The sequence below is a fragment of the Heterocephalus glaber genome, unplaced genomic scaffold (genome assembly GCF_053883595.1).
Source record: "Heterocephalus glaber isolate CG9 unplaced genomic scaffold, H.glaber_assembly_v1.0 deba00001532, whole genome shotgun sequence".
Lineage (NCBI taxonomy): Eukaryota > Metazoa > Chordata > Mammalia > Rodentia > Bathyergidae > Heterocephalus > Heterocephalus glaber.
Genome location: NW_028258330.1, coordinates 18958960 through 18974153, shown reverse-complemented (window position 1 = coordinate 18974153; position 15194 = coordinate 18958960). Strand labels below are relative to the sequence as shown.

Below are 15194 nucleotides of genomic sequence, written 5' to 3'. Positions count from 1 at the left end.
TCAGTGCTAGAGTGCTGCTGGGTTCAATCCCCAATACTGAAAAAAAAGTTTCTATTGCTTTTTGATTTTCACATTTTCCATATCATTTTGAGCTGCTTTTGTACTTTTTTCTAGCTAATCCATGTTAGTGTACATTTTAAGTTTATTTTGTGAAATTGTATATACATTAGTTTATTTGTAAAACCTCTGCCTGTGTGTTCTCTCACCTTTGATATTTTAGTAATTTAGGTTGGCCTTGAATTCACTAGCCCAGGCTGGCTTCAAACTCTCAGTGATCCTCCTGCCTCAGCCTCCCGAGTGGTGGGATTTCAGGTGTGCACCACCAATGCCCACCTGGCCTTGAATTTTTGATTCTCCTGTCTCAGCCTCCCAAGTAGCTGGGATTACAAGCATGTGCCAAATGCATGTGGGTTTGATTTTTTTTTTTTAAAGCGGAGCTAGGCCTTATTTTTTCTTGGATGTAGTTGCTTTTTAAAAAATACTTATTTATTTATTATTATTATTTTCTTTTTTTGAGACAAGGCCTTGTTTTGTAGCCCAGTCTGGCCTCAAACTGTTAATTCTCTTTCCTCAGCCTCTCTAGTGCTGGGATTACAGACAGTCTTATATGTCTGACTTTTCCAAAGCTTGATTTTATTGATCAAGAGTACTGTGGGTTTGTACACAGTGATGGTTTTCTATTTTCATTTATATCTTTTATCTTTAATAGCTTTCCTCTGCTTATTTTGGGTCCATTTTATTTTTCTAGTATTTGAAATTATATACAGCATTCCCTTTAAAGTATTTTTAACTGGTGCATAGATGTCCCATACATAAGTGGGGTTCTGTGTGATGTTTTGTTAAATACATATTGTATAAATGTTCAGATCAAGTAAACATACTCATCTCCTTGAACATTTGTCATTTCCTGATAATGAAAACATTCAGAAACCCTTTAGGGGCCTATGTGAGGTGGTACATGCCTAGAGAATTGAAACCAGTTTGAGGCCAGCCTGTGCTAAGGATTGCAGGGAGTTTAAGCCAGTCTGGGCTACATAGTGGATTCAAGGCTAGCCTGAACTAAATAGCAAGACCTTGTTTCAAAAAATCCCCAAATGAAACACCTATAGGGCTGGGGTGTAGTTCAGTGGTAGGGCCCGTGTGAGGCTCCAGATTCAATCTATAGCATCCCCCATTGGGAAACCCAGTACCCTATTATTATCCATATGTAGTTTGAAAGTCTTATTTTTTTTTTTTTAAGTAGGAAGATATTTATTGATAGGAAAGCTCCTGAAGGGCAGGAAGGGTTGAAAGTCTTTATTTTTTTTTTTCTTCTAGAGTTACCCATACATTTTTAACACATTTAAACTATTACTTCTTTGTTCTTGTCTACAATTAATCAGAATCTTTTCTTTTCCCAACAAGACAGAAATGGTGCTTGCTTTCACTTCCTTCTCCTTTCTCTTCCTCTTCAACTTCCTATGTTGAAATCATGTAAGTATTTTAGTTCCAGATTGCTTTTTTTTCTAAAAGTCTGCATGTGCTGGTTCCTGTGCTAGCTCATGGATAAAATAATTTCTTACTTTCAAAATTATGTTGGTGTGCATCTACTATTTATTTCAGAAAAGGTCTTTTTTGTGTGTATGTGTGGTACTAGAGATTGAACTCAAGGCCTCACACATGCTAGGCAAGTACTGTACCACTGAGCTATGTTTCCATCCCTAGAGAAGGTCTTTGAGTAGTAAAAGTTAAGCACTTTTGTGTGTGAAGATTTTTTTTCCGTTCCCACCGAAAATTGGTTTGGATGAGTAAATGTTTCCACATTTTTTCCTTATAACTTTGAAGCCAGTTCTCTATTTTCTTTGCTTTTCCTTTGTCTTTCTAGTGTTTCTGTTGCTGATGAAAAGTCTATTGTTTACTTTTATGTGGTTTATACATCTTTGTAGGAATTGAGGTTTTTCCTTAAGATTTCTTGAATTTCAGTAGGATATTTCTAGGCCAGTGGTGGCAAACCTGTGGCACATGTGCTACAGTAGGCTGTTTGTATATTGAAAGCTCTAAAAGGTTTGCTGTCACTGGTCTAGGTCTTCCCCTTCTCCGCTAATTGATTCTGTTTAACACTTAGATTTTCACCTTGTAATTCATGTTCTCCCTCTGCCCTAGGAAATTTATAGAAATCACATAAGGATAGATGCTGGGCTTTCTAGTTCTTTATTTTGTCATTTCCTTCATACTTGAAAGTCAGTATGGAGGATTTTTTAGTTTTGTTTTCCATTTTACTGTTAAATATATCTATGGAGCTTTCTTTTGGTAATTTTTTCTCTTATATAAAAGTATTTTTGCTTTGTTTTTTGAATCAGGTCATGCCATGTAATCTAGGCTGGGCTTGAACTTGATCTGTAGCTCAGGCTGGCTGGGAACACATTATCTTCTTGCCTTAGCCTAGAATTACAGGTGTGTGGCATCTGCACCTGGCTGTAAAAGTATGTTTATTGAGGTATAATTTATGTACAGTAAACTGCATCCAGGTAAAGTATACAAATTATTCATTTTGATGGACACACACACCACACACACACACACACACACACACACATATACACCATCCCCAGTCTCCTAACAACCAAGATTTGTGTTACCACAGAAAGTGTTTCCCTGCCCCTGTGCAGTCCATCCTCTCTCATCCCCAGCCTATAATGAGCTTGCTTTTAGGTGCAGAAGGGATTAGTTTGCATTATCTAGAGTTTCCTGTATATGGATTCATATAATATGTAGCCTTTTGGGCAAAACTTTTTTTTTTTTTTAACATTAATAAAGATAGAACTGCATAATCTTTTTTTTTTTTTGGTACCTGGGATCAAATTTAGGACCTTGTGCTTGCGAGGCAGGTGGTGGCACCACTGAGCTAACAACCCAACACCCCCCCCCCCCCCCCGGCCCTGCATAATCTTTAATCATCCCTCCTTTGTGGGCAAAACTTCTTTCATCCTGTGTTTGAGATTCATGCATTAAGTATACAGTAGTTTGTCCTTTTTGGGTGGTGGAAATTAACATGGAGAAACTAATTTAAATTTCACAAGTTTTACACATACTTGTTTGTGTATTTAGTCCCATATAATTTTTATCATGTTTGCTGATTTTTTTCTGTGTATGTTAGGTTATTTTTCATGGGTGACATCTCACTCACTCCATTCATTCATTCAGTTATTCAGTTAGTTATTAGAGACAGGGTCTCCCTATGTAGTTCAGGCTGGCCTTGAATTCCCTGTGTACCCCAGACTGGCCTCAAACTGTGTCAGTCCTTCTGCCTTAGTGTTCTTAGTGCTGGGATTACAGGCATGCGCCACCATGCCTGGCTAGATCTCATTTTTGTGGAGTTCATTTCTCTTTTGTACAGTGGTCCTAGTTTGCACAGTCGTTGTGCCGGATTTCAGAATTACTATTCTGTTAGTGGGTATAGATACTGTTAACCAATCTGTCAGAAAGGACTGTCGGGAGTAATGGGGCGTGTGTACCCAGGCATGGGGGCTCTCCCTTCTGTGTACAGCAGCTGCTTGGATGCCATCCTGATTCTGAGGCTCCTGTGCCTAGGGTTAGTGACTAGTTTGCCTCTAAGAAGGTGGAGATGGGAGTGTTCTTCGTAGAGGGAACTGGTTGTCCTGTCCAGATGCATGAAAGAAATTTCCCTGCTACTTCACCTGGGACTGCACAGAGAGAGCTTGCTCCTGTTTTCTCATGGCAGCCACCCCCATCTGCATTTTCATGCTCTCTTGCCTCCATAGCTGCTCTCAATCAATAGCATTCCTCTTTTGGGGGGTTCTGGATGGAGACTGCCTCTATCAGCCTAGCTCCTCTGGTAGTATCACTTCTTGTGTCCCAGAATTATTTTAGAAAATAATGGGTTTTCAGCACTCCAAAAAATTTTAGACAATACTCTAGGAAAAGACAATGAGGATCACAACCCCAGGAAACCCAGCAGAATGAATCCATTGGGCGTGACAAATTAAATGCAAAGGGGGAGAATCCAACAAAAAGAAAAAGTCATGACAAGGCTTTTAAAGCTTTTAACTTCATCTCCCTAATGAGTGTATAATTCAATCTTATTATTGTACTGATTAGTATTTTTCTGATTCTAGAGTTGCACACCATTCCTTGTGCTATACTGGCTATTTATCATCTTCTTACGTCTACATTTTAAATGGGTTGTCTATTAATGAGTTCTAAGAATTCTTTATATATTCTGCTCATAGGTTATATGTATTGTAAATATGGTCTGTTTAAGGACTACTTTTCATTTTAATGATGTCATTTAAAGTTTTAAATTTTGATGGAATCTCATTTATCAATTTTTTTCTTTTATACATCATGTTTTTTGTATCCTAGGTAGTTCTTGCCTACCCTGAATTCATAAACATTTTCCCTTATAATTTCTTCTTAAAGTTTTATACTTTTAGGCTTTCTTATTTAGGTTCATAGATCCCTTCAAGTTATTTTCATGTATGGAAAAAAAGGGTTGAGGTTAATTTTTTATATACAGATATCAGGTGTTCTAGTGCCATTTGCTGAAAACACTAGCTCTTCCTCGGCTCTTGAATTGAGTTTATATTCTATAAAATGCTAATGTTAAATAATCTTTCAAAACTCAGTGGATCATATATGTGTGGTTCTCTTTCTAGATTCTCTGTTTTATTCAAATGATCTACGTGTCTTTCCTTATGCCAACAGTGCCTTGATTACTGTAGCTTTAGAAGAAGCCTTCAAATTAGGTACTAAACGTCTTCTAACACTGTTTTTGTTTTTGTTTTTAACTTTTCTAGGTCCTTTGTACTCCTACATAACTTTTAAATTTCAATATCCAATTCTTCATTTATAGCAAGTATACACAGACCTGAATTTTTATATATACCTTGTGTTTTCTAATCCTGCTAAATTCAAGTACAAGTTCTAGGGGCTCCTAGAGATTTCTTAGTATTTTCTCTGTAGATGATCATTTCATCTACATATAAAGATTTTGCTTCTACCTTGCCAATCCTATCCTAGTTGTGTCATTTTATTGCCAGACTATTTTGGTGGGGACTAGGTTTCAAAGTTTAATGGACAGATAAAGAGTAAGCATATCTGCCCTTGTTCCCCACCTCAAGGAGAAAGCATTGTATCTTCTCCATTCATATAAGGCGTTCTCGCTGGAAGTATGGAGTACATGTCTTTAATCTGTTGAGAAGTTTCTGTTCTACTTCTAGTCTCCTGATAGCTTTTACCATGAACAGCTGTAGAATTTAGTCCAATACTTTTTCTCCAACTAGTGACAGGATCATATGGCTTTTTCCTTTCCTCTGTTAAAATGATGACTTTTGTGGGTGGATCTTCCAGTGCTGAATGAACATTGCCATCCCTATAACAAAACCACTTTCTACATCCTGCCAGATCTGACTTCCAATAGTTTGTTTTGTTAAACAAATTTCTATCTATGTTCATACTTTTTTCTTCTATTATCTTTATCCAGTTTTAGGATTAGCACAATGTTGAGTTCCTAAAATGAGGGGGGGAGAAGTGTTCCTTCTTTTTCTGCTTTAATTGTTTGATATAATTTATCAGTTAAAATGTATATGAGCCTGCTGTTGTCATATAGTTAGGTTTTTCAAGATAGAAATATACTTTCTTTAATAGGTGCTATTCAAATTTTATGTTTCCCGTGGAGTTAGTTTCATTAATTTATCTTCCAAGGTCCTTCTTAGCAGTTGTCAAATTTAGTTCAAAAAAGATTTTTGAAATATGCTTTCTATATCCTTTTAAATTCTGTAGAATCTGTGGTAATGTCTCCTAGATCTTAATATTGTAATTTAAAAAATGTATAACTGATATTGTGTAACAGGAAGAAAAGGTCTAAAAGAGCAGGGGAATTGTGAAGGGTAGGAGAAGGAAAAAAAGGGAAAGGAAAAAATATGAGAAGAGGAAAAAAAATGGAAACAAGGTCTTTGCAAATAGGGAGGGGTGGAGGGGGTGAAGGGAGGGCAAGGGAAGGGGAAAAAAAAAAAAGAACCGAGATACTCATGTAAAGGTACAAGATCCCAATGATGAATGTAACTGTATTTTATACCGAAAATGTACCAATAAACTTAAGGAAAAAAAAAAAGAATGGGTTTTTAGTAACTATAATTTTAGTCATTCTAGGATTTAGGTGTGGGAGGGAAAGGCACATATATTTGTGGTCCATTTGATTCAAAGACATTTGTTTTTAAGGTGGTTTTGGCCACTGAAATCTTTTATTTTTAGGATATCAGGTTTTAAGAGAAATTTAACCAGTGGCGGTTATTAGGTAGGGCTGGAAATTTCCTTTATCCAGTTTGAGTATAAACCAGAGCCCTGCGGTCCTAACATTTCTTTTTTAAGCCAGTGGGAAGAATGAAAGAATGAAAGTTTTCATTCTTCAGTCACTGTTTTGCAGAATTAAAACTTATGGTAGTTATTTAAAAAAAAATCCCACATTACAGTTTGGACTTGTCTGTTTAGGAAAGTTGGTTTGGCTCAGTACTTCGATATTTTTCTTTTTGATCTTTGTCCTAGTTTTTTCCAAATCAGAATCAAATTTCTTCTTCCAAAAAACCTTTTTGTTTAGAATTACACTCTTTTGAAACCACAGAGTATGAAATGAGTTGCCAATATAGTAAATGTAAACTTAGTAGAAAAAAGCTGTTCTGACTTTTTTCTCTTTCTCATTTAGTTTTTCCATGGTTTGGCTTGGATATTGGTGGTACCCTGGTCAAGCTGGTTTATTTTGAACCCAAAGACATCACTGCTGAAGAAGAAGAGGAAGAAGTAGAGAGTCTTAAAAGCATTCGGAAGTACCTGACCTCCAATGTGGCTTATGGGTCTGCGGGCATTCGGGATGTGCACCTTGAGCTGAAGGACCTGACTCTGTGTGGACGCAAAGGCAATCTGCACTTTATACGCTTTCCCACTCATGACATGCCTGCTTTTATTCAAATGGGGAGAGATAAAAACTTCTCGAGTCTCCACACAGTCTTTTGTGCCACTGGAGGTGGAGCATACAAATTTGAGCAGGATTTTCTCACAGTATGCATTTTTTAGCTTATATACAATTTATGGTAATTTGATTGTTACAAATAATGCCAATTGCAAGTGGTAGAGTAATTTTGATTTCTAATGGACTTTAAATTTTCTTGAGTGAAATTAAGACTGAATTTTGCCTAGTTGAGATGTTTTGAGAATCAGAACCTTGGAAAACATAGCATTTTAAAAATTCTTAATATGAAAACTTAGTCTAGGATAAACAGAATAGAAAATTTGTCTATGAGGCATTAAGTCTTGAACAATGAGATTTAAAAAATTTAAAAATCATGTCATGAAATGTTTCCAATTTCGTCTACCACTTAGTTTCTCTGCCCCCTCCCATAGTTGTTTTCCGGCCTGTTCACCAATTACAAAAATAAGGAACTCTGGTAGAAAATGATGTTTTGGGGATGCAGGGCTAGTCTGAGGTGGCTGACAGCAGAGCCCTTCTCCCTGAATGCCTCTGATAGGCTCTGCTGCACTTGTTAACCAAGTCTCTTGACCACATATGGTCTAGAAGGTGGATGCCATTAAGACTTAATAGTTATTTTTATTCTGTGAACACTGAGTAAGGCCTGAGGCCAGATCTTTGAGAGTGGATGTGGAGATAGGTGAAGAATTGACCTGTGAATTGGCCAACACCCTGACTGGCAAGGGTACCTAAGGACTAAAATGTGTTCAGCAACATGTTTTTCATGCCACCATATGACCTTTGTCTGTGTTATTCTACACATATCTTTCATTTCTCTGTGTATCCTATGGTTTGTGACCATGTCTTTCTCTTCCTGTGTCTAATGACTTGTCCCTGTAACTGGCCATAATAATCATAATATAGAATTGACATGTATTTTTAAATTGATAATTAAGACTTATTTACAGTTTTATACCTTTGTATATGTTATATATAACAACATTTTGTACTTTTATAATAAAAAATTTATGATTTGTAAGTTTTTTGTAATTAAGAGGGCACCTTGATGTAGTGGGAGATAGGATTTTGTAAGGATAACATGTACTAAGACCATAATATACTGTTTACAAGACAGGCTTTGAGCTCAACATCATTTACACTTAGAATCTTTCTGGCTAATGGATCTTGCACTGAAAAATAGAATAACACTCTTTTATGATCACTGGTGTCATTACCAAACTTATAGGTCCTTTTATTCATTTCACTTAAGTCTTTCAACACTGTATGTGATAATCAGGACAGTCTGTCATAGATAGATAACTCAAGGCCTAGAGAAGTTAAATAACCTAGTTAAGTTTAGGCACCTGGTCAGCTGTGAAATTGCTAAGTCATAATTTCTCTTCCAACTTTGATTTCCCCCAAGATGATCAATCAGCCTTTGGAAAGTGAAGATGTGAGCTGATGTTTGCTGACATGCCTGATCGCACTCCCTATGCTGAGAACAGTATCCTAGAGATTGTGTAGCACTATGGACTTGTTTGACTGTCTTTTGTTTTGTTTTATACTGGGGATTGAACTCAGGACCATGTTTTTGCAAGGCAAGCACAGCACCACTGAGCTAAATCTCCAGCCCAACTGTCTTTTCTTTTCTTTTCTTTTTTTTTTTTGGTACTGGGGATCAAACTTGGGACCTTGCACTTGCGAAGCAGTCAGCGGAACCACTGAGCTAAATCCCTGGCCCTGTCTTTTCTTTTTAATGTGCTGGGAATTGAACTCATGGTCTTGTGCATGTATGCTAGGCAAGTGTTCTGCCACTGGGCTATACCCCATTCCACTATAGACTTCTGTCTAAATGTAATCATTAGAGATAGTTCATTAAGTACCCTATTTTTGGATATATATATTATCAGAACCACAGTAAACAATGATGTCCATCTCTCTGAAGTACTGAAGTATTTCATTAGTATCTTTTTTTTTTTTTTTTTTTTAACATATAAACTTTTTTTTTTGGCCCCCGGGATTGAACTCTGGACCTTGTGCTTGTGAGGCGGGCGGTGGAACCACTAAGCTAAATCCCTGGCCCTTTCATTAGTATCTTGACTTACCTTCTTGCCTGTGTCCTGGAAGTGTGATCAATTGATAAATTCTTGGCCAGAATTTATCATGGCAGAATGAAAGAATAGTCACCAGTAAAAATAAAGCTAATGGCTAAAGTGTAATAATTGCTGATTAGAATAATGCTGTATACTTCCCATGAATTGTTTCATCGTTACAGTGAGTTGGGTTTGTTTGTTTGTTTGTTTTTTGGTACCAGGGATTGAACACAGGACCTTGCACTTGGAAGGCAGGTGTGGTGCCACTGAGCTAAATCCCCAGCCCTCTTTTTATTTTTTTTTAAAGACAGGGTCTCACTCTAGTTCAGGCAGACTTTGAACTCACCAGGTGGCCCAAGCTGGTCTGGAACTGAAGGTAATCTTCCTGTCTCAACTTCTTGAGTGGTGGGATCATAGGCGAGTACTACTACCACAATGAGTTTATTTAAATCTTCATTTTATGGTTAAGGAAATGGAGTCTCAGAGGGTTGACATGAATTATTTCACAAGGTTTTACAGTCACTTTTTGTTTGGACTTTTCTTGGGTGCTGGGTTTTAGTGGTTTCTTTTCCACCTGTGAGTAAGACAGGGAAGATGGCAGGAGAGCGTTCTTGTTCTTTCTGGAAGCCTCCTAGTGGACCATAGATCATAATTGATAGGTAGAGGAGAAAACCTATTTCCAGGAACTTGCAGATCACCCTTTGCAAAATACTTGGAAACCATTCAAGCTGTTAGCAGAGATTCAACATGGTATAGTAATCCAAGGAGAGGGTGCTAGGTATGATGCTGCACATCTGCAATCCCAACCCTCGGGGGCTGAGGCAGGGGGATCCCAAGCCTGGGCAATTTAGTGGTGTAGTGACACTTTGTTGCAAAATTAAAAAAAAAAAAAGGTCTGGAGTGTAGCTCTGTGTGAAAGTCCTGGGTTCAGTCCCAAGTACCACAAAACAACCCTGTTTGTGCATTAGGAGTGACTAGAATTTAATAAACCATGGTGAAACATTTTCAAAGTACTGTGTTTCCTTTTTTTTTCGGTACTGGGGATCGAACTCAGGTCCTTGCAGTTGCGAGGCCGGTGGCAGAACCACTGAGCTAAATCCCCAGCCCACAAAGTACTGTGTTTCTTAATGTGAATCAGATTTTCTTTATTTTGAGCTTGCTTATTTGTGCTAACTTTATATTCTGAGTAATTGGGGTTAGTGAAATTACCTGTGGACTTAGTCATTAAATGTATAGGCGAGGTTCATTCATAATAGTACAGCAGGACATTTTAGGATAATATGAATTATGGGGAGGATAAAAGAAAAGAAATAAATAAAAGAAATTAATTTGACAGTGTCAGAAAACTACAGGGATTAGATTATGCCACCACAGTAAAATGATTTGGCTTAGAAATGAAAATTCTGGCACTTGGATCTGCAGGTGTCAGGAAAACAACATAAAATTCTTGATGTGAAGTGGCAGATAAAATGAAGAACCCACAGGACTTGGAGTGGAAGTAACTCAGAGGTAACTGAGTATTATTAGGGACTCATTAAGGATTCATTTGAAGTTACCTATTAACTTTTCTGTCTTGCGCAGTGGATGGGAATAAATTGAATGTAAATGTGATCAAATGGGAGTTGAATTAAAGAGGGAGAATTTTCAGGGATAAACTTGGTTGTAAACAGAATCAGGTGCTTCAGAGGGTTGAGGCCTGGTTGATTTTGTCAAGCACATTGAATGTGTGTGCTTGTAGACATCCCAACGGGTTGGAAGTTCATAGAGACACAACTGCTCTGTATGTATCCAAAGTCACCACTGTGAAAAGTTACAGGTCTTTTTATCTTTAATGAATGACTATGACATTTATGTATGGATATAAATGTGGTTTTAAGAATAGGTAAATTGAGCTGGGTATGGTAGCACATGCCTGTAATCCCAGTACTCTGGAAGGCTGAGGCAGAAGGATTACAAGTTTGAGCCTGGAATGGGCAACTTAATGACTTAGCAAGACCTCATCTCAAAAATTAAAAACAAAAACAAAAAAGGTTAGGAATGTAGCTCAGAGTAAAAGCTCTGGGTTTAATCCCCAGTACCCACTCCGAAGATCATGTTTTATAGAATGGTTCTCAACCTGCTTTTTTGACTGAACTATGTCTTAAGAGTCTTTCCACTTTCAGTTCCTATAGGTCTTCATTTTTAATTGCTGTATTGTATTCTATATCATGACTAAAAACCTTACCATTTCTTTATTATTTTAAAAGAATTAAGTTGATCAAAACGGCTTAAATTTTGATACTGCTAACCTGTGCCCTCCCAAGAGGTCATCAGTATAGGGAATGAGAAATCTTTCCTGCTAATTGGACAGTTGCAGCCTTTTGGCTTCAGGTTGGTTGTTAAGTAGCAAGGTATAGCTTCTTTTGTTACTACTTGTTCACCTTGAAAACAGTCTTTTGGAAAGGAGATGACAGGGTCTTTCTGGCTCTTGCCATGTGTCATCAGGTGCTTTCTGATAAAGCCTTGGCCTCAGCTGTGCATCTACCTCAGTGTCCCTGCAACTGGAGATTGTTTTCTAGTTGGCAAGTCTGTAGGTCCTCGCTTGCCATTTTTGACATCCATCTCTAAATGCCACAGTGGTTTATGTGTAGTGTATGTTTGGGTCTGTGGGAGCAGAATCTGTCTTGGCAGTCTGTCTCCATGTTCGCTGTCCTCAAATCTGTTCTGTAAAAGCATACACACAGTAAATACCTGTGGGTGTGCTTTATGGTTTGTTTATGTTTTTTTCAAGCAAATTGTAAAAATTTATGTTGGGTTTTAAAGTCTGAATACATTCTTATTTCATTACAGATAGGTGATCTTCAGCTTTGCAAACTGGATGAACTAGATTGCTTAATAAAAGGAATTTTATACATTGACTCAGTGGGATTCAATGGACGGTCACAGTGCTACTACTTTGAAAACCCTGCTGATTCTGAAAAATGTCAGAAGTTGCCATTTGAATTGAAAAATCCATACCCCTTGCTTCTGGTGAACATTGGCTCAGGGGTTAGCATCTTAGCAGTATATTCCGAAGATAATTACAAGAGGGTTACAGGTACTAGGTAAGTCATTGTTTATTCTTTGTATCATAAAACTGAATTTTCCAGGTATTACACATAACTATAGTTTCAAGAGCCTGTTAAAGTTATGTGAAAGATTTAATTTTTCTGGGATTATGCAAAACATGTTTTTCTTTGAAAATTCTGATTTCATGACCTACTTTTTTTTTTTTTGGTACTGGGAATTGAACTCAGGGCCTCACACTTGCCAGGCAGGGGCTATGCCACTGAACTACATCCTTGCCCTATGACCTACTTTAATTTCTTCTGTTTAGGATTTTATTACCATAGTTGTTTGATAAAATGTTACATTAACAGACTTATTAAACCCATAGTCTTTGCTCTCAGATAATTTGTGGTGTGCATATACAAAGTAGTAAAGGTACTAGGTAGTGTTGTTTTTTGCTGTGTGATTGAGGCTGGCCTTGAACTTGCTAGGTAGCTCAGGACTGCCTTAGCCTTTTGAGTGCTGGAATTAGTCATGCACCCAGATGGTACTAGGTATTGTCTTATAAGAGAAGGCAGGGGAAGGTCCTAGATTTGAAACCTGAAGATTTTATACATTTACACATATATGTGCTCCTACATGCATGGATGGACACATAGCCAAGGAATGTTGTCAGATGTAGAAGTTTAGGTTCTGATCAATAGAAAAATGATCAGGGGAGGGTAATCTGAAGAGAAGATTAAATGGAAGAGGGGAATGAATATGTTTTGGCATAGGAATTAGAAGTTGCTTGAGGAAAAATAGGGATTTGGGGTTTTGGATAAACAAATTTTTAACAGATGTGAGCTAAAGAATAGAAAGAATTATTTTTTGGAGGCAACAGATGGAAGTGTCTTAGTGGGTGGGGGTAATGAGTGAGCCAGAGCAGCAAGGTGCTTGAATGAGAATGACTTCAGGGGATACACTTGAAGAGGGGAGAGGAGAAGGTGCAGCATGACTCCCCTAAGGTTGTCGGCTGATCTGCACCTGAGGGGCTTGTACCGGGCAGCACCCAGACTGCACCCGAAACACTGGCAGAAAGGTCAGCCCTGGGCTTTTCTACTTGCTTATTGGCTCACATAAACATGTACATTCAGAGGCGCAAGGTCCTGAGTTTAGTCCCCAGTACCAAAAAAAAAATGTACATTCAGGGTGTATATGAAGTACTTGTGTTTATCTTTTTGTAGACTTGTTCCTTACCTGGATGATTGTCTTGGGACAAGAGTAGATTGATATATGAAGGTAATATGGGGGTTTATAAATCTTATTTTCCTGTTTAAAAATAAATAATATTGCATTGCTTTTTAATGACAGTCTTGGAGGAGGAACTTTTTTTGGTCTCTGTTGTCTTCTAACTGGCTGTACTACTTTTGAAGAAGCTCTTGAAATGGCATCTCGTGGAGACAGTACCAAAGTGGATAAACTAGTGCGAGACATTTATGGAGGAGATTATGAGAGGTTTGGATTGCCAGGCTGGGCCGTGGCTTCGAGGTAAAGGAGTGTGCCTTCTTTGCAACAGCTTTCAGAATTAGTTTATGTACCATAAAATTATTTGTTTAAAGTGTAAAATTTAGTGATTTCTAGTGTATTTGCAGAATTTTGCAATGATAATCCAATTTCAGAGCATTGTCTTCACCCCAGGGGTGATATACTTTCTGTCTCTAGAGTTATCTATTCTTTTTTTTTTTTTTGGTACTGGGTATCGAACTTGGGTTCTTACGCTTGCACAGCAGGTGGTGAAACCGCTGAGCTAAATCCCCAGCCAGAGTTATCTATTCTGAGTATTTCATATAAATGGTGTGGGGAGTTTGTGATCTTTTGTGACCAGCTTCTTTCATTTAGCATAATGTTTTTTTGTTTTGGTAATGGGGATTGAACTCAGGACCTTGCGCTTGCACAGCAGGCGGTAAAACTGCTGAGCTAAATCCCCAGCCCCCCATTTTGAGTTTTTAAGAAAATTTTATTTATAGTTCTGGGGATTGAATCCAGGGTCTTGCCCATGCTAGGCAAGTACTCTACACTCCTACCCCCCTCAAATTAATTTTTATGTGTGGTAAGAAGTACTGCTTCAAATTCCTTTATCATGTGATCATCCAGTTGTCCCAGCACCATTTGTTGAAAAGACCACTCCTTTCCTGTTGATTTCTCTTGGCTGCTTTGTCAACAGTCAGTCAAGTGTAGATGTTTAGGTTCATTTCTGGATTTTTATTCTATTCTGTTAACCTGTATATCTGTCCTTATGTCAGTACCACACTACCTTGATTACAGTAGCTTCATATTAAGTTTTGAAATCAGAAAGTGAGTCTTCGAGCTTGTTTTTGTTTTAAAATTTAATCATGTTTATTATGAACCAGCTGCTCTCCTCAAACACCAGAGTCTCTCCATTGTACACCCCCAGTAGGCCACCTGAAGCTGGAACTGTGGAGAGACCTCTTGTCTTTCAAATAGATCAATCTTTACATCTTTCCCAAATTTCTGCCACAGATAATAGGCTGATGAAGTGCCACCAATTCCAGCTCCAATAATGGTGATCTTACCTGGCGGGGCTCTCAGCTTGGCGCTGGTGAGGCACCCCCAGCTGCACAGCAGCAGCCACAGCTCAAGCAGCCACAACCCGAGCTCCGCAGATGCATGCCCCATGGCCTCTCCAAGTGTGGCAGGGACCTCCCAGCTCCCCACAGTCCCCAGGTTGTCCAGCTTGTTCTTGTTAAAGATTATTTTGGCTATTTTGCACTCTTTGAAATTACTTAAGAATTTTAGGATGAGCTTGGCAGTGTCTGGAAAAAATACAGCTGGGATTTTGATAGCAATTGAATCTGTTGACCAGTTTGGGGAGTATTGCCATCTCAACACTGTCAGGTCCTTGGTCCAAGAAGATGGAATATCTTTCCATTTATTTAGGTTTTTGCTTTCTTCTAACAGTGTTTGATAGATTTAAGTATACTTTTGTTAAATAAAGTCCTAAACGTTTTATTCTACTTGCTATTATAAATGGAATTTTCTGTATTTCAAGTTTCTTTTGAAATACAGTTGTTTTATATGTGTTGGGACATATTTCTTTTAATAGAAAAGAC

The 15194-nt window shown here is 37.9% G+C and overlaps 1 protein-coding gene across 7 annotated transcripts in view; it reads left to right on the top strand.

The window, feature by feature from the left end:
- The window catches only part of Pank2 (pantothenate kinase 2), a 54036-nt gene that overhangs the window by 9948 nt on the left and 28894 nt on the right, over window positions 1-15194 (top strand). For 6 of the 7 annotated variants that reach the window (XR_002393459.2, XR_015441981.1, XR_015441983.1 and 3 more), the window contains exons 2-4: window positions 6701-7053; window positions 11884-12137; window positions 13435-13611. Coding sequence is in view for 3 of the 7 variants with exons in the window: in XM_021255010.2 (XP_021110669.1) it covers window positions 6701-7053; window positions 11884-12137; window positions 13435-13611 (784 nt within the window). In the remaining 4 variants the exon portion in view is untranslated. Of the gene's footprint in view, window positions 1-1445; window positions 1474-6700; window positions 7054-11883; window positions 12138-13434; window positions 13612-15194 lie in introns of those variants that run through there. The other variant, XR_015441982.1, reaches the window with a different exon arrangement.